A 20509-nucleotide genomic window follows, 5' to 3' on the forward strand; every position below is an offset into this window, starting at 1 on the left:
ACTATTAAGGTTCAACAAAATGTGTAGGATCCGGCCAAACTGACCAATCACAGGTCTCACTGTCTCTATGCTATCTCTATAGAGGCTATGGCTGTGGAGTAGCTACGCCATCTACGCACATAGACCCTGTGGAATTGTAAAAATCCTGCTCAAGTATGTAAAAAATGCGCTTCACGTTATATTTAAAGGAGATGTAATGCCACAGTTTCTATAATTCACACAGGATTCCTTTAGCAAAGGCACCATATAAGCGTGTGGTGACTCCTCTCCCATCCGGTGAGCCTCACATCGTCTCTTTCCATGGTCCCGGTCTTGCTTTTCAACGTGTATTTAGGCGTGCAGGCGGTGCCACTGGACTACGCAGCTATAAGCGATGGCTTTGCCATGGCAACGCGCCGGCTCTCTGGATCTCATGCACTATGCCGAGCCTCATCGCCATGACAACACTATCACAAATCTCAACCATCAACAGAGAGAGCTTTAACTTCAAGTTAAAAACTCCCTGCTTCCCCCGACTGCCTCCTTGGCTAAGAAGCTGCAACTAGAGAATAATGGAATGACCAGGCCCCATGAACACACACACGCACACGCACACACACACACACACACACACACACACACACACACACACACACACACACACCTGCAGACCCAACAAAAACCCAGGTTAAGTTACATGCTTCCCACCCTGATCCCCTACCACCCCTCAAGCGTAAAACACACACACACGCGCATGCACGCACGCGCGCACGTATACACCCACACACACACACACACACACACACACAAAGAGGGCGTGACGTGTGTGTTACCTGGCTAGCATTGATACAGTCGGTGAAGGCACTCCTCCTGGAGAAGAACGTGAGGAGCTGCTGCCAGCGGGAAGAGGAGGTGGAGGAGGAGGAGGCGGGAGAGGAGGTGGAGGGGGAGGAGGTGTGGGGATGCGCGAGCTCCTCCGAGGAGCCCCGCTTGGGCCCCGGCTTCGGTGCTTTGACTCCATGACCCCCGGAGGACCCGCCCACCCTGGCGCTGCGGGGGTACAGGGTGTTGTTGCCGAAAATGTAGTTCATCGTCTCTGCTGCCGGCTCTTCCCTTAGACACGCAAGATAGAGTTCATGATGTGGCGCTCATCCCCTGCTTCATCCCTAATGTCTCTCCTCTGTGGCTTCGCTTTCTCTCTCCTTCTCTGAAGCGCTGAAGGTGTTGCTGTCAAATAAAGTCCAGCACTTCATTATTAGCTGTCACCAGTTTCTGCGGGAGATTACGTTTCTATTTTCACTCTCTTCTCCATTTTCACTTTTTGTGATCTCTTTATTTTCCCTTTTGTCTTCTTTGGCTCCCTCAGGAACGAGAGAGCAGCTGGCAGATGACGAGATTAGGAGGAGCTGGAGGAGGAGCTGGAGGAGAAGGGAGAAAGTGCCGGGCAGGTAGACAGAGTCCTCTTAGAGTTTGAGCATCAGACGGTCTGTGAAGGTCTTTGTACCTCAATCCATCTGCAGGTCTGTGATTGTTGTCCATCCATTTGTCCATCATCCCGTCTTCTCATCGCCAGAGGAAATGTCCAACATCCACATATCTGGCAGTCCAAAAGCTATCCTCTTCAACTCCTTCCTTTGCGCTCTTCAGAGAGAAGACAGCGTGAGGGGCAGCGTCCAGGGCCAGGCAACGACAGGATGTGAGGATTGATTATTTAAGGGGGTTCACTCTTTCTCTCTGTCTTTCTCCACCCCACCTCTTCCTCCCTCCCTCCCTCCTCCTCTCTAGTCCAAGGAGATGACCCGTCAATCTCCCCTCTGTCACTGAGTGTGCTCCCATTAAATATGGAGGGAAGTCGGGAGGGAGGGATGGATAGCTGGAAGGATGGATGAAAGGAGGGAGGTGGAAGGATGCAGACGAGGAGGAGAGCATCTGAAGTAGGAGGATGGTTGGAGGAATCACTCTGCAACTCTTCTGTTTCGGCTCCCCTCCCTCCTACATCTGTGATGTCGCTCCAAGTCTCCCTCTCTCTTCAGTACAGTACATTACTCAGTCTCTCTTTCCCTCGCTCTCTTTTTCTCTACCTACCCCACACCCACTCTCTCTCTTTCTCTCTCTCTCTCCCTCTGCTTGTCTTTCAGCAAATTGTCTTTTCCAGTCTTTTATTGGAGCTGCAACCTGACGCTTCTCTCTCTCTCTCTCACTGTCAGATATTATTACTAGTACAAGCCACACCCCTACATTCCAGACAGCCAATGGCGTAACAGAGCTCCCACCCCCACCTCCACTCCAAACACACACACACACCCTCACACATGCATGTACACACCAACACATGCAATGCCTGTTGCAGGTTGAGTAAGATATGAGGTAGAAAACAGCTGAGTGTCAGGGAAGCAGAAATGAAATGCTAGCTGTGGCTAGACGAATAACAAGATGAGTGTGTTGTGTGTGTGCAGATGTGCTCAGGTGTATGTGTACGTGACTGAGTGTGTGTGTGGGGTGTGTGCAGTGTGAGCAAATATAACAGGAGGTGTTCACAACAATTGACACTGAAGCACTGTACCAACAAGAATGATTTGTTGTGTGTGTGTTCGTGTCCGTGTGCGTGTGTGTGCATGTGCCGGTGATTGTCAAAGTGCATTTATGCCTCAGTTGATTGGTTTACTGTTCATTTCTGTGTGTATGTGTGTGTGTGTGTGTGGTGGAGAGATCTTCTCCTGAGGCTGTTTCCGGACACTGCAGCACCCTGCTCTCCCACACACTCTCGCTCACTCTCTCTCGTGCACACACAGACACACAAACATGACACGCGCATGCACAGAGCACGCCTCTCTAGAATGGAAAACAACAGGCTGTTGCTGAGCATCGAGATGAAAGAATAGAGAAGTTGGGAAAGGAGAGGAGAAAGTACACAACCGGGCTCATAAGTGCCCTCGTAGCATCCCTCAACATGAAGGCAGAGAGGCTTTAGCGTGCAGCTAATAAACTAGCATGGCCGAGCCCGAGGCAAGCTAAGTTAAAGAGCAGCCATATAGCTAGCTTCACCTCTGAGTGACCTTAAACGCAATCACAAGCTCACGACCACACACTAAACAGAGCTATTTGGAGCAGTATCCCCCAGTGTCTGAGGTGTGCAACTAGCATACATAGCTTAGCCTCTCCGAGGATTAGCCACAGGTGGCTGCCAGGACTCCTGTCACAAACTTCTTCCTGTGTTTCCAAGGGAACTGTATCTATGGCAACAGCTTTTTGAGTGCTGAAATACACCTGGTACTGGCTGACTAATGTGTCGTTTGCAATGATCTGAATAGATAAAACACTGAGATATCTTAATTACTCGTGTGTGTTTTTAATCAACCTTATATGAAGAAAACGGCCTCATATGTGACACATGTTGAAATTGAGTGGGTGAGAGTGATTTTCAGAGAAGTGTCCCCCGAATCTTTCCTTTGCATGAGACTTCTGTGACTAACACTACACCACGACAGACCGACCAAGCTGCTACAGTACGACAAAGGCTACAGATATTAACTGTTGTGCCTTAAACAGCTTTGTTCATGTTAGGGAAACCAACACACCTGCTGGCTGAAAAACATAGATTGTGACGGGCGGCGTAATGGAAATTCCTCCATGAATGCGTCCGCGTTAAAAAACCCTCTCTAAACCAAGGCCTATGTGTTTACAGTTGCAGAACACAGCACCGAAGCAACCTGAGCATCTCGCTCGCAATTAGAAAGAACTGAGCAATCAATCACGTTGCCCGCAGCGCGAACACACAGTAAGACGCGAGCGTGAATTACAACTGGAACCGTATCATTAGCTGCCAGTCACTCTCTACAGCCCGCGTGTCTGCAGTTAGCCGACAAGAAAAAAATTACAATACACTGACACATCAGCTGACAGCGATAATTCGGTGACACACTGGCTATATCACAACTAACCATGCCTCTCTCTCTCTCTCTCTCTTACTCTCTCTCTCTCCGTCTGCAGTCAAATGTCAGCCAGTGAATATCGTCTCTATTAATATTTCAGGACCAATTAAATAATAGCACACATCATGCATATTTAATGTCTGACTGCTGAGAGAGCCAACTTTGCCCTTCCATCCCCGACAGGTAGGCCGGGCTATGATAGGTAGTCTATAGCATACAAATGCTGTGTTCACTCTATTTAACAAATGATGTTCTGCTTCTCCGTTCATGGCCATGGCCTCATCACAGATTGACCCACAGCCCATTCTGGGTTCCCGTTCAAGAGACAACCTGACCCTGTAACCCAGTAGCAACGCAGGTGTGTATGTTGCTCCATGATACACACTTCAGGCTTCATCCCTACTAATTGTACTGTACTTTTATAAGATTTTTTTTTTTTTTTAAGTTTAATTTATGATTTTTTAAGTAGTAAAATCTGAAGTATTAAAATATGTAATAATTATTTGCTCTCATAAATTCATGAAAACATTAACTTTGTGTTGTCAACAACACTGGTGCAGCTAGAAACACTGTAAAATAGACGTCATGCAGATCTATACTGCGGTCTATTCCAGTGGTTCCTAACCATTTTGGCTCGCCCCCAGCCCGTCCATTAGATCCTGTTCGGATTCTGGTAAGGACCATTTTGAAAAGCTCTGTCGAGCTCCCCTGGTAAATACTGGGGCTATAGAAGAATAGACACAAAGCACTGCCAAGCAAGCAAAGCACCAGCTCAATCCCAATAGGTCACATCATATGTTTTGCATCTCAGATCATGCTTGGGGATGGGCGCGGAATATTCTTTTCAAACTACCTTCATAATGACAATGGATCAAATTACTTTCTGTAGTGGGACAAGGGTCGCCGACGAACACACCTTACACAATTACCATTAAATTCCTGCAACAGCTTCACTGTCGCTTTGTTCACTTTCACCTCTCTCATAGCACCCTTTTACTTTTGGCAGCACAACTCCTGCTCAAAGGCAAACTGCTGACAAACTCAGTTAGCAACTAACTGGCGAACATAGGAGTTGCTCAAAATAGTTAAAAGGAGAGTGAATAATTGATTTACATCCACCAGGTGGACAAAAACAGGACCCTAAATGAAAGATAATGAAACTCTGTATAACTGCTCAATGCATGGGCAACTACTTGCAAGCAAGTCCGCCATGTCAATCTGTAAGATAGACAAATAATTTTCCTCCAAAGAGTTGACACAAATAAACAATAGATGCTGCACCTTTTTTGCTGTACTGTAAAGGTGATTCCATATGGAAAGTCAGAAGAAGAAGAGCAAAAACCAGGAGATTATTGAATGCACATGGAGCTGGTTTGATTGCTTTCTCGGCCTTGGAGTGTTCCATACTGAGGGAGTCATGATACACCTGTTCAACATCACAGTAAATGCAGACTAAAGGTCTTACTAACTCTTAAATTCTATTACTGTATTAGCCGGAGGAAAACAAGATTCATTGAGGAGGAGTGATGTGACTGACTGACAGATTGATTAACATCCAGCAACAAATCTGCCCTCCGTCTCTGTGTCTGTCTGCCTGTAATTCTCTTTTCATCCCATCTCTTGCCGCTCCCTGACCATCTCTGTCTTTCCTGCCTTCCTAATTATCTGCATTAGCTAAATGAGTACAGTAAGCGCGACTAAGGTCTCTTACTGGTCCATGTGTGCTTTACTGTCCATGTGTTTTTTAACTGTTCCTCCTCATTCAGTCTCTGCAGTGGGTATAAATTGTGTTGGTGAAGTTATTTAAGTAATGCCAATTATACTGGTGCAGCGTCGGCTGCATTTCTTCTTCAGTCGGCCATAAACTGTGTCGCATATGTCGATACTGTGAACGATAAACCCTGCTCTTTGATTTATTGAGCCTCTTTACCAGAAATATTCAAACATTCAGTAATAGTGGATGCTATTAAACCATTTTCATTTTAATTCAGTCATATCTTCATATGTGAAGGTGCCAGCACTAAGATGGTTATTCTTCTGCCTCTACTGCCGCCTGCAGTTTACAAACTGCGACTACATCCTAACTAATACGACCAGAGGAGATGGAAGAGGACACCGTCTCAGTTCTCTTCCCAAAGGTATTTACTTATAAAATCCTTAGAAATACACTCACACAGAGGACTTAGCACAATTAGGCACAGCCAATGAGATGGTCGATAAAATGCTGTAAATTTGATCCCAAAATAAATATTTTCTGATGGTTTTTCATCGTAATCAGTTGTGAGTATCACATTTAGACGAGATCACTCGCAGATCATTTCCTTGTGTAACAATCACATCTATGTCAGACCATGTGCACAGCACACAAAGACATACACATCAGACAATCATATTGAAGCTCACAGCAGCAGCATGCTCTGTGTTCACTTAGTTTAAGGAAACAAAACCATTTGTAAAAAAAAAGTATCTTCTTAGATGTTGTATATGGTAATATCACAATATGGCACGAGTGGTGTTGTTTCATTGTTGAAAAGCTGCAGTATATTAAAGTGATTTGCTAGCTGTCGTTTTATTTGATTTTACCCACTTAGTCAGTATAAGTACAATTCTGATTATCAAAATTCACACTTTGGGAGCGGCTGTAGCTTATGGGGAGGTTGGTTGTTCTGAGACCACAAAGTCGCCGGTTCGATTCCTGTTCTACCCATAGTTTGCATGTCGTCCTTGAGCAAGACAATGAGCGCCTCGTGGCAGCACACTGCTCCATAGTTACTGAGGCTGGGTTAAATGCAGAGACCAATTTCCCTAAGGGGATTAATAAAGGATAATATATTCTTAAAAGCACCAGTTGTAAACTTAATGGTATTGAAATAAGTATTTTGTCAAATATATTGGATGTTCATCATAAACGTCAGCACCTTGAGCATAATCAGCATATGACTGAAACACATGAAGGTAATAATAACATAAACAAATCACGTGTCGCAGATATACTTTGTCTCACGTATTAATGGTATAGTTTCTCTAATTTAAAGCTTCTTGAAGAGGTTATGCAACTTCCATAAAATTCTCTTCAGTCTCTTTTCATACGAATATATACATGTGATGAAGATATTTTTCCTTCAGTTTGCATCTTTTGCACCATCTGCTACTAAGACCTCTGGCACTTTAGCCCCATTTGCATAGTGGATGAGTTTTCTATTGGGGTTGTCTGATTTATGAACTATTTATTGATGTTAAAATGCCACACAAACAAGGTGACAAAAACTCAACAACAACAACTCAACAACAACACCTTTGGGAACAACAATTCCCACGGAGAGTTATCGGCAAAACTGTCTCACAAAACACAAGAAGTAAAAGAATAAAAAGATTTAGAAAAAAAAATTGCTTCATGCTCATACAACCTAAACTTCAGACGAGTCGTGAAACGGCTGAAAACCGACATCATGTCACAAGCGAACAGGATGTGCATGCGGCGGGCTCGGAGGCGGGGTTACCTGGTAGTAGGAGCGGCTGTGTGAATAGAGGGAGGAGAAAGGCGGAGCTGGGACTTCGTTTAGCCTGTCTCCCTCTGGGTGAGGCCACGCCTCGTCATCAAAGGGAGCCTCGGGTGATTCTACCTACGATGTACAGACAAAGCTCAGCATGGTGCAACACACACACACACATACACACATGCGCTGTGGCACACTAGTATGTAAGGTGCACTGTGGTCTGATTGCTGCAGAGCTGGCAGCCTGACAGTTATTTATAATGTCATTATTCATAACTATTTTTACAAAGAAAAGGGAAACAATGCGGCTACATGAGACAAAACACACATTATGTATATGTCCATAGCTTGTGTCCTCATAACAACTCTATATTTATGGTCCTTTTAGGTGCATTCATCTATTTAACTCAAATATGCAGATATACTGATATATAGTGACTGCAAATGAAGCAGAATAAAAGAAGTCCTTTTTGTTGAGAAGCAACACACATGTGCACTTAAGATAAATTACGGAAAAGTCTGTGAGAGAAAGAGAGAAAGGGAGGAAGAGAGGAAGAGAGAGAAAGGAACATGCACATGGAGAGAACAAGGTGGCTGGTCCATCTGTCATACACAAGCAAGCCAGATCCAGCACCTGTGTTTTCACACACACACTTTCACAAAAACACACATAAACACACACTCACACACGTACACACACACACACACCATTTGAGAGCAAGGAGTTCTCAAAATAACCTGAAATACTCTTATACACCGGCGGCAACTCACGACCACTGATCACATATTATGTCATAGAGATGATGAGCTGCTGAAACGGATCTGTTTAAATACAGAGGGATGATGATGATGATGATGATGATGATGACCGGCTGTGCAGGGATATTTAAATCTCTAAACCATGACCATAAAGCAAGTGGGACCTCGGTGCTACTAAGCTCCGAGGTCAGCAAACAGAGATCAATGACGGAAAGCTGGATGGATGGATGACTGGACACAAACGTAAACAACAACGCTCCATCCATCGGTATCAACACTACGTGTCTCCTCACGTGAACTCGGTGAAATGTTTCTGGGTCGGAAGTGAGGGGAAGGTGGTGTCCCACCACCAGGTGGAGCTACACACCAGCATCTCTCCACCACAGCCACATCCTCTTCAGTTATGTCTGAGGCTTTTCCAGCAGACAAACTTTGACGCCGCTGTGACTGACAACTGACTGAGTCCCGACTGCAGAGACAGACGGATGGCAGCGTATAATGACTTTAAACTAATACACACTCCTCAGCAACACACACACACACACACTCACACACACTCTACTGCTGACAACGCTAGACATGATTTCATGAAAATAATACACCAACTGATGATCACTCATTCCAGCATTTTAAAAAGAGGATATATTAGTGTGGGGAGAGGGGGGGAGGAGGGGGGGGGGGGGGTGATACCACAGAGGAATTATAGGACATGACAGAAATGAGACAAGACAATGAAAATGAGAGGAAATCAAAGAAGCAAAAAAATCCTGTGCCATTTAAAATCCTATTTTATGTTTGTCTGCTTATGGCTTGAAACTCCTTTTCTGAAGAGAACGACAGCGAATGAAGTAAAATGACCACTGAGTTAATGGCCTTTTGATCACCACCACCGATGCTTAATTTGCATTTTTGTCATTTTAATGGATTGAGGGCCGACTTTTGTAAGATCCCACAAAAGGCATAATTATCATTTACCAAACATCACTTAAACCTGCAATGAATATAAGCAGAGTTTGACCGATAGTGGATTTTTAAAAGACAATATAACAACAATTATGGAGCAAGAACAAGCCGATCGTGTTGCGTCATACTTTATTGGAGAGGTGACTCTCATGGGGAGAAATGAACAAGCGGGTCAGCTTATGACTCGTCAGATTGCTGTAAAATCATAAATGTTTCCTCATGGAGTGGATAATAGTTTCATTTCAAACTATCTACATAATAAATATTGACAACAAAATCCAAATTGTGTCGTGTATTACGGTGGAGTGCCGTTTCACGGGGTCTTAAACGGTTCTCCAGAGTTAATACCGTGTACACAAATATTTCCATTATAAGTGGCTGTTATTCTGTGTATTGAGCCTCCGTGCAAAACGGTGGCGTTTGTCCTCGCTTGACTGTCGGCGGCTGCGCAGGACGAGGCCACTAGGAGCTCTGTTCTGCCAATAATGATGTTTGTACATACGTCCTGTCGGCGCCAAGTAATCAGTCAACCTCTAATATGAAGTGGAGAAACAGACATAAAAAAAAAAACTCATGATGGAGCTTAATGAAGTGTGTGTATTTGTGTTGGTTTGGGAATAATAATGGTCAGTGGGAAAACAAGTGTGTGTGTGTGTGTGTGCGCGTGTGTGTGTGTGTGTGCGTGTGTGTGTGCGTGTGTGTGTGTGTGGGGTGCAGAACAGTACAGTGATGTAAGTGCTAATCTGCAGACAGATACAGCCCAATCAACCAAAATAAAAAGATTACCCGGCTTCGCCTTGCTAATAGGAGTGTGTGTGAGGGAGATAGAGGGGGAGAAGAAAGAGAGACAAAGAGCGAGGGACCGAGTGCAGAACAGAGATAGTAATGGGCCTCATTACTCGAAAATGGGGCAAAAATGGGGCAAGGATTCGACATGCACGGTTCCCCAAAAGTATTCTCTTGGTATAAAGAAAGGCTCTGTGCATGGAAGAATATCTAGGCCAGTATCCTTGACTTTTAAATACTTTCAAAAGAGACATATCCGAGTCTGGAGCCTTTCTGAAACAGGTCTCCTGGCGTCTGTCCGTCTCTGCCACCTTGACCAACACTGAAGCCACGAGAGTGGATGTTTGACTGAACTCCGTCTACATTGCAACACAATCGTAATAGACGTAAGGCAAAGCTCCGCGCTGTTGGCTAAAAATCTCAAACATGTCATCTTTTCAGGACTATGACAAATAGGCTTAATTTAAGCTTGACTGCATTATAATTTTGCAATTCATGCAGTGACGATCAAAAAAGGTTTCAAAAGCCCATGGTTCCCAGAGAACTGTGGAGTCATTTTAGAGCCACTTTAAACTGAAAGGCTGCAATCAAATTGCAAAAAAAATGTTTCCTATAAGTTCCACTCTTGCAATGAAATACCTGTTTGACACGAGAAAAAGCACAAGAACTTAAATAAGATGAGGGGAACATGACGTGATCTTAGTTAATTAGACAGCAGGGACTTGAATGATGAGAAATGAAGTGTTTGATTTATTAATATTTAACTAAACTACAATATTTCCACCTAATCAAAGTGCTTTTCTTTTTTTCTTTTTTTAAACATAACCACATGTGGCATGTGAACCCTCTGGTGTCAAAGTCCTGCGTTCTCACTAAACATAATCCAGCCAGTGACTACATTTCCCAAAGGAATGTAAAACTAAATTTGTAGTTTGAACTGTAATCGGGGTTGAGATTGAAAAAAATCTATCAATCGCAAATTGATTTAGAAAGACACTGGACACAACAAACCAAGAAGTTGTTGTCGTCTCCTTCCTCTGGTGCTATTCAAAGGTTGAACGGTTGTTTACATTATGATCAAGTCAGCCTCAGTAGCGTATGAATAAACCTCAAAACGCACAAGCACAAAAATGATCCGTTTGGCCTTTGAGTCAAAATAGATCAAAAATAATTTCAGAGAACATCTACAACATCTGGCCCCCAAATATATAGCATTTGTCAACAAAGTTATTTTTAGATATGGCTTGACAGACAGGCATCTTTCCGTGATGTAACAGTGAGCCCTGAGGCACCAGTGTGAGACAGGCAGGTGGACAAAGAAGATGTGACAGGGAACTGATTGACAATGTGTCAGTTTAATGTTTGTGCGCGTGTATGTATGTGTGTGTGTGTGCGTGCGTGTGCGTGTGTGTGTACTGGTGACAGAGCCAAAGCCTTAGTTACCTGAGCAGGCGTGATGTGTGTGTGAGTGACGTATCCGTGAACGTGTTGGATCTGAGACAGATGCCGCTCTGCCACCTGAACCAGCTCCGCGCCCCGCAGGTCACCGCGGCGGCCGAGAGATCCGTCCCTCCCCAGTGATCGCTCCCTGTCTCTCTCCATGGTGCCGGGGCCGCCTCTCTCCCTCCTCCAGGTACCCCCTTCCCTCAAGGTCCCCCCTTCTCTCCCGTCCCTTCCGTCCCTTCCGTCCCTCGCCAGGGTCCCTCCGTCCCACCCGAGGGTCAGTCCGTCCCTCCCCAGGGTCCCTCCGTCTCTCTCGAGGGTCCCTCCGTCCCTCTCCAGGGTCCCTCCGTCCCTCCCCAGGGTCCCTCCATCCCTCCCCAATGTCCCTCCATCCCTCAGCTCTCTGGCTACTCCCATCGGGTGCAGATGGCAGGGGTGTGGGTGGAGTTTTGGGGCACCTGGCGACGCCCCTTCCTCTTCTTGATACCGATACTTCTAAAGAGAGAAAAGAGGAAGGCGGACACAAGATGGTGAAGGAAAGGAAGGAAGACGCGTGACAGAGAGGACGTAAAAGACAAGGAGGACAGATATGGTGAGGAGGACGAGGTTTAGGAAGGTAGGAAAGAAGCAGGGGGAAAAAGACAGAAGAAGACAGTGTTAGTTCAGAAGCAGAAAACATTTAGTGAGGCTGGAAAAGAAAAAAAGTGTGAAATTGCAAAGAGCATAGCAGAGTGTGTGTGTGTGCGTGCATGCGCGTGTAATGTTTTTTTTTTTACTCGAGCTTTTGTGTGTGTAAGCACATGGGGCCGTCCAGGTGTAGGCCCAGCGTGGCAGTAATTGTTTCCTGAGCTTCCTGTTCTGTACATACGCAAATGCACAAACACTCACACACAAACACACACACACACACAACACACGCTGACTTGAAAAAGAGGTTTTTAGGCAAAATGAGACGCAAAACTAAACGAGGACCGTGAGCAGGAGACGCGCCTGCCTCAGGGAATTACTGTTTCTTCCTCCTCGTCCCTCTATAGCTTCATCGTGCCTCTTTCCTTCTCCACATCTCACAGTCACACTACAGTAAGTCTTGCTGTTTCCTCTCCCGCGTCTCATTCCGCATTCCCATGCACTCTCCCTCGCTTCTCTTCCTCTTTAAAAAAAATTATATTTGATGTTTCTTTCTGCTTTACTGGGCAGAATAAAGTGGGGAGAGTTCGTGGAGCTGAGGGAGGAGGGCCGAAGGGTCCTTCGCCAGTTTTGACTCTGTGACATTGTGATGACACGGTGCTCAACTAAGCACAGCTGAGAAGCTGAGAGGACGGCCCCTATGCAATGTACACTTGATGCTTCCTGCAGGAAGGACACTGATGAGGTGACTCTTCCATTTTCCCATTTGAATATGAACCATTTAGCCTCTCGCTGATAAAGAGAAGCTGATGAGTTCAAGGAGGATTTTTTTTACAGCCTCGAGACACATTTTCTGATTTCATCAACACCGAGATAACAGTTTAATTAAAAAAAAAACACACGCACAAGCAGCTAATATAGTGCGCTCGCAAAACAACCCATTGAAGTATAATGTATTTACTCATGTCAGGTAATGGACTCACAGCTCGTCTTTAACCCAAGGTCAAAGGGACACTTCACTCCAAATGAAAGTGTATTATGTAAAAAAAAAAAAAAAAAGCCCATTTAAAGAATGTGCAGCTCTCACATGCTAAGATGATTTGGCTGCATGTCACTCTCACTGCACCAAGTTCAAACACTTACTTATATATGGAGAGATACACCAGTTGAGAGTCCATTTACATCATAATGCATACTAGCCTACATATGTAAAATGTCATAACAGAACAATTTCTCCTTAATTCCAATGATGTAGCACCTGTTGATGCAAGATGTGTGATCAATGCGTGCTGTTTCCCAACTCACGTTTTAACCACTGCATGAACGTCAGAGTGAGGCCGATCAGACATGAAAGCACCCTCACTGCATCTGAGCCCACACTGCAGCTGGCTCATCTTGGTCAGCCACGAGATGCAAAATCTATTCTCGAAATTTTGTTTTGGGGCAGAGAGTGGGTTGCTGCTTTGCCCAGGAGAGCACGTCTGTGCAGAACAGTATCAGCTAATTCCTGCAAATTCAAATAGACGTGGCTGTGTGTGCTCTCCCCCTGCCGCCCTTGCTGCATACTTGAACCTCATTTAAACCGGGATTGGGAGTAAATACTGCCCTGACAAAATGAACTGATCTGAACCCGTCTCATGACCTCCGGCGCATTTCATTTTCCTCTCCGCCTCTCGGCCTGATCTTTTCATTCACTGTCAACTCGCTAATTAGTCAGAAATGCCTCAAAATAATCTTGAAAGCGGCGGATGAACAGCCAGGCACTAAGACCCTGAAGAAACCCTGGCTCACCCTGTTGTCACAACACTGCTGCTACTGCCCTCTGCACTCATGCGCACACACACATGCACGCACGCACACACACACACACACAAACACCTAGTCAGCCATGAACCACAATGCAGTATTTGGCGTTTCATTTTCCTATGGCACAAGAACTCCTGTGAATGAACGCATGAATGGACAGAGACACCAAATATGTCTCTTTCATCATCACAGTGTCTGCACGTGGGTCTTTCTGCCTGCTCTACAAGCAAGAGCAGAATATTCCTTTAATCGGGAATGTGCCTAAAGATAGCCTGCTGAACACTAAGACACACACACACACACACACACACACACACACGAACACGCACACTGTTGCTGTCATGTGTTGAGTGTGTCAGCCAGTCTTGCATAGCTGGAGAAACGTGACTAGATCGGAAGCAGATTCAGCATCCTAGTACATGTCTATGTGTGAGTTTGTAGCTGTTTGTGTGTGTGTGTGTGTGTGTGTGTGTGTGTGTGTGTGTGTGTGTGTGTCAGAGTAAAGCCAGGCGTTAGTCACGCTTGGTGAGATATGAAAGAGCAGGGGATCCTCTGCCGTAAGGGACTACTCTCTCTCTCTCACACACACACACACACACACACACACACACACACACACACACACACACACACACACACACACACACACACACACACACACACACACACACACACACACACACACACACGTGCCTTCATCTCTTCTCTCATGTCTTTTCATCACGCTCTTTCTCGTGCTTTATTGGCATGAAGTATAAATGTACTTCAAGCCAAAGCAAGAACATCAGAAAACAGCTGATGACCAGATTCCTTTTAGCAACAAAGACAACGTGACAAATACAAATGGTTTAGTAACACAAAGTCAGCCAATCACATATCAGCGGACACATTTTGTTCAAGCAATTCGCTTTTTCACAGATTGCATGAAATTGTAACAATTCAATGTCTGTAAATTATAGACATATGCCTCCAGTGTATGTTTTGATTTCTTTTTCCCCATCTCACCATCTTCTGAACCTGCCTAATGCTATATAGTGATGTAATGTGATCGAGAAAAACAGTTAAGCATATGCTGCTTGGACGTGCTATTTGCAGTTTTCAGAAAGCAAAAATTCAGGCTTTCTGAAAACTTCATCAGTATCTGAAATTAAAATTTAAGATCAATAAAAAGTTGAACTAGTATGAGGTGACGAATAGTAATATAAACTGGATTATTTGAAAGAAGAAGCATAAAACAGCTTAAAGTAAATCTAAATGTTTAAATTGAAAGTCATGAATATCTTCAATACATCTAAAACATCTCATCTTAACAGTTTAAATATGTTAAATCTGTAAAGATGTGAGAAGGACAAAACCTTAACTGACTCCTCCATCAGTAAAGTCTCTTCAGTAAAAAATAAACAGACCTGAGCCGAAATAGAGGAACATTCATCTATTTTGAATGTGTTGAAACACCTGACCTAGTTAAGGTGTGCTTGATTTATCTTCTTAGTCACTTATACGTCCTCAGCAATGGACACATTACTGCTCATCCTCATGGCCATAAAATGCGCTCTCCTCTCCTTTTTTCTCTCCTGTTGTTTCTTCCAGTACTTTCACATGTGATTTGAATCAAACTTTATGTTTTCTGTGTCAGTGAATGCTCACTCTACGGGCTCCGTATCCTTTTGATTTGATCAATTTTGATGGCTGATTTCAGCTTATCAATTCCAGTGAAGGCTCGCAAAATAAATGTTTCGTTCAAAGGAAAATGCAAAGAGAAAAATTTAAATATTCTTCATCTTGCCAAACATACATTGTCGGTACCCACGATTCCCATGTTATGCTCATCCAAAAGTAATGCAGTTTTGTGCCAATGTGTTTTGCCTATTATAAAAACACACTACACACTACTGAGCTTCATCTCAAATTTTTCTTCAGCTTATCAAATCCAGATAAAGTCTTCCACTTCTATTTGGCTTATACTGTTGACATATCTCCTCCCTTAAGATCCCAAAAAAAAAAAATTTCTCCTTGGAGATTAATAAAGTACTTTTCATTCATTTCATTCATTCATTCATTCAGTTGGATGTGTGTAACAGACACAATACATACAACACTATCATTTCTAAAGCAGCACTGTCTGCTGACTCAGCACGAGAAGGACATGAATAGATCCTCAAGAGAGTTCAGTGGTACCTTCTTCACCCTATTGGCCAAGTTGTGTATTAAAAAAACAGGGATGTCCAGTAAATTTTGCAAACTGTTATGGACACTGAACAATACTTTTCTTGTTTTGACATGTTTTGGACATGTTTCTGCACTATTTTGTCACTAAATGTGTTTTAAATATTCCAAGCGAGGCATGAACAAAAATATCCATGCCTTGCTTGGCACGTGTAGGTGAATCAAGTGAATTGTTGCGTAAACCCAACGCCCTTCCTTATGTTTGGATATACAAAATGCAGTGCAGTGGTGACCAACACAACCATCTCTCACAAATCTCATCTGCACCCTAAAAAGCCCTGAGCAACTCCTTACTGTCCTCTGGACACAGCGTGCCATTTCCCTCTCCAGCGATACTTGTAGAGGACAAAATCTCTCTCTCTCTCTTTCTTTCTCTCGATAGCTCCAGCCAAACAGTTGTCTCTCGGCCTGCCTCCATCGACCAGGCTGTCATGGTGAGGTGATCTGATAGGACATAAGTGAGGTCCATACACTGTGTTATGCCCTGACTGCTGAACAGGACAGCAGCATACCAATGCATGCTCCGATACCCTGGATACACTCAGTCTAATGGTGTATCTTCTCAGATCACAGTACTGTGAAAGTTACAGAATGTCTGCTCACACCAGCCTCTTTAGTATGAAGATGGTCTATTTGGTCAGCAGAAAAAGTACATGTACATTTTCTAAATACATATATGGTCTTATTCATTCTGTGCGTCTCTCATTCTGATTTCCAAGCTCATGTCCAGTTTTCACGACACCATTTAGACAAGTTGAAAAAGCCATCTATGAAGCCATCTTTTGGGTTGGCTGTGTGTTTAGTGGAGATTCAAAGATGCAGCGCAGTGGGTACCAACAGTTTCTCCACATCAAAGGCACAGTTCCTTCAGCGCTCGGGTGGAACTTTAATATTTCATGTGTTGATTTTCCACTCAACAGTTTCAGAGTACTTTGCGAGATGATGATTGCCAATTTAGGCCGAAGCTCGTTCACTTAAGTCTGGTGTTGTGTAATTAGTGGTGATAGTAATTTAATAATGGCTTAGAGACGCTAAAGATCTGTGAAGAGGCTACAGTTTTCACATTCATAATAGAATGACTGATTTGAAGCCAGGGAGGGAGGCGGATGTGTAAAATTCCTCTGCACAATTTAGTTTTTTACAACAGAGTTTCTTATATAATAACTATTGTACGTACAATGAAGAGCTTCCACACCCTCAGACTGTGGGAAGGAAAGCAGAGCACCAACGCTAACACAGGGCGGACATGCAAACTCCGCTGGCTGCAGAGTTTGAGTCGAAGAGCTTCCACGTTCAACACAGTTCAACAGTTCAACACTCGGTGCACCATAAACCATATACAATTCTCCACAGCTACCTTGCATAATGAGAGAGTAAAACATCAATACTTCAGGTCATAAAAGTTTTTTCAAAAGTTTAATGTTTCCACTTTAACATAAAATCTGTTTGCGGCACATGTATACAACATATTAAAAATAAGTTTAACAAGTGAATTCAACTGAATGAAGCATCAGATAAGATGTTGAAGATGTACAGCAGAACACAAACACCTCTCTCTCTCTCTCTCTCTCTCTCTCTCTCTCTCTCTCTCTCTCTCTCTCTCTGAGCCACTTGACACGCTTAGTCATTACCTTGTCCCTTCTCTCTATCAGCACATTTTGCCTTAGTCAGTGTCTCTCTCTCTCTCTCTCTCTCTCTCTCTCTCTCTCTCTCTCTCTCTCTCTCTCTCTCTCTCTCTCTCTCTCTCACACTCACTCACACACATACACACACACACACACACACACACACACACACACACACACACACAGAGTTGTCTACCTACCTTGCATCCAAACATCAGAGATATGGTGTTGTTGGTGCATGCTACTTTGCAGTGGCACAACATGTGGCTAACGTTAGCTAGCTGGTCCCGCGCTGGGGGGGCATCCTAGTCCTCACACACACATTTCACACTCACACACATCCACACACACATGCACACAGGCACATGCATGCGTTCTATCAACCCCCCCATCCCACAATCCCCCACTCTGCCACACACCCCCCCACACCGCCCCCTGGCCAGCCCCCCACCTCACCCCTCTCCCCCCCACCGCCTGTCTACGGTCCTCAGCTGTGGCCGGCCGACGTCCTCTCCCTCGCACTCTTCACTGCTCTCATCTTCATCATCATCTTCATCTGCGTAATCCTCATTGCTGGTCAGGATGCAGGCAGCAACATGGTCACTATCTGCGTGTGCGTCAGTGTGTGTGTGTGTGTGTGTGTGTGTGTCTGTGTGTGTGTTTGGATCTGTCAGCACGTGTGTTAGAGTTTGCAGTGTGTTGTTGTTGTCAGAATGTACGGGTCAGTCTGTCTGTTTGTGTGCATGAATGTGTGTGTGTGCGTGCAAGTGTGTGTGTGTGTGTGTTAGTATGGATGTGGTCTCTCTTGTCCTCCTCTGTAGCAGCAGTCCCAGTCCTCTATCTCCTCTCTCCCTATCTGTATGAGTGTGCCTCTCTCGTTCCATCGCTCCCCTTCTCCCTCTCCCTCTCCTCTCTCCCTCGCTCTCTCTCTCTCTCTCTTTCTCTCTGTCCCTGGCTTGCTCACTCTCCCTCGCTTCGCTCCACTGCCTCTCTTGGCCAGCCTCTCCACAGCAAGATCAATGAGAGACAGAAAGAAAGAGAAATAGAAGGAGAGACCTGAGCACACAGAGGTGGAGGGAGGATTAAACATCTCTCTCTCTCTCTCTCTCTCTCTCTCTCTCTCTCTCTCTCTCTCTCTCTCTCTCTCTCTCTCTCTCTCTCTCTCTCTCTACCTGCTGCAGTGATGATCTACCTCGTATAGTTACATATCACTAAACACACACACATATACACACACAGACACATTGGGTAGAGAGACATAAAGAGTGGACGAGAGAAGCAGCGACAACGTTGTTACATCATCCGGAGTCATACACACACACACACACACACACACACACACACACACACACACACAGGGTGAATTGGTCAATTGACATTTGAACACAACACAGTTGGTGCAACCATTCATACCATCACGGCCCTGTGTGTTTACACTAACACGGGGCCGTGATGGTACAGGGACGGATTGGGGGGGGGGGGGGCTGTTAATGTAGGTTACCAGCAAGACATGAAATATGATGACGATAATGTGATGACATCATGGCGGGATACATAGTGATCTGCCAGGTATTTATTTGATTGCCCCGTACAAAGCACACAGGACCCTGCGTTTCTTTTGCTGTGTTTGGCCCCCTGCTGTGTTGCCTGGCTGGCCTAATTAAAATGAATGAGATGGTTGCCCTTTTTTAGTCTGTCTGCAATGGCCTTGGGTGTTGGCTAGTCTCTATATCCAGCTTTTTGTAGTGTAATTGTGGAATTTAACTGTACTTAAGAGCAGCCAAGGAGCCCTTTATCCAGCTGAACTAACAAGATTGGCTAATTTAACACCTGCATTATTTTCACCAAAAAATAAGTTCAAGTTTAAATTTATATACAGTCCATAAAACTTGCTACTTTTTTCGCTGTTTACTGTAAATATGGAGGTAAATACAATGGGCTACAAAAGGGTTATTAAACTTATTAAACGCTCAGTCAAAGAGGTTATTATTAATATAGTATTATGACAACTACCAAATTATACAGTTGCAAAGAAATCCCAAGTCAGCATATTTGGTCACAGCTTATCACACATTAGAATATTACTTCAATATTTGGTAAAATATTTAACACTTTATATCATTTAAAACCACACCAGCGAGTGAGGAAGTTCAACTTGAGTGTGAATTTGTCCATATATTTTATTTTAGAACAAGAATGTGAGGAGAAGAGTTGAGAGGATTTATGGGAGATAAAGGGCAGAGAAAGTCAAACAAGTCAGAGCGCACACTTCAACCGAGGCTCTTGATGCTGACGGCTGGGCCATCTGGGCCATTTTACACACACAAACACGGACCCAAACACGCACAGTAGTCTCTCTGCGGTTGTCTCCGACTTCTCACCTCGACTGGGAAACAAACAACACAGCATGAGCGAGAAGAAGACAGAGAGCGGGGGAAACGTAGCACGAGAAAGAAGGAAAGTGAGGCGAGGGGAGCAAGCGAACAGAGAGTGATTCTAAGGTCAACGAAGGTGAATCGTCAGGAATTGAATCAATCCACAACCCGAGACGACAACCCAAGTTACGTTTGAAGCTGGTGATCACTACTGGATCCAAAAGATACAAGCTAGAAGCCTGGAGGAGCAAATTAAGTCTAGAAGCTGATGCAGGTAGACAAGTCATATAAATAATGCAACGACTTGAAAGGTTATTCTGAGCACAGCACGGACTTGTCTTCCAAAAACTGCCTATGCACAAAATTACACATGTACAACTTTGTGTGTGTTCTGTGTAATGCATCAATAATTAAGTCATAACTAATGTGCTGAGCATGTTGCAAAGCTTCTAATCTCTCTGTACATTACATTTCTAGAAAGTGTTCTTTATT

The 20509-nt window shown here is 44.3% G+C and overlaps 1 protein-coding gene across 5 annotated transcripts in view; it reads right to left on the reverse strand.

Annotated features, from left to right (window-relative positions):
* LOC137793409 (discs large homolog 1-like protein) overlaps nt 1-20509 on the reverse strand; it is a 91026-nt gene that overhangs the window by 57206 nt on the left and 13311 nt on the right. The window contains exons 1-2 of one of the 5 annotated variants that reach the window (XM_068589531.1): nt 11359-11595; nt 7412-7534 (exon numbers count right to left, since the gene is read on the reverse strand). The exons of 2 other annotated variants lie outside the window; for them this stretch is intronic. In XM_068589531.1, the coding sequence (XP_068445632.1) occupies nt 7412-7534; nt 11359-11517 (282 nt within the window). In that variant the 5' untranslated portion in view covers nt 11518-11595. Of the gene's footprint in view, nt 1-812; nt 2179-7411; nt 7535-11358; nt 11596-20509 lie in introns of those variants that run through there. 2 more of the 5 variants (XM_068589533.1, XM_068589532.1) reach the window with 2 other exon arrangements.

This window comes from Clinocottus analis, unplaced genomic scaffold, assembly GCF_023055335.1.
Source record: "Clinocottus analis isolate CAN_PGR_092001 unplaced genomic scaffold, fCliAna1.0.p SCAF_23, whole genome shotgun sequence".
NCBI classification, from domain to species: Eukaryota; Metazoa; Chordata; class Actinopteri; order Perciformes; family Cottidae; genus Clinocottus; species Clinocottus analis.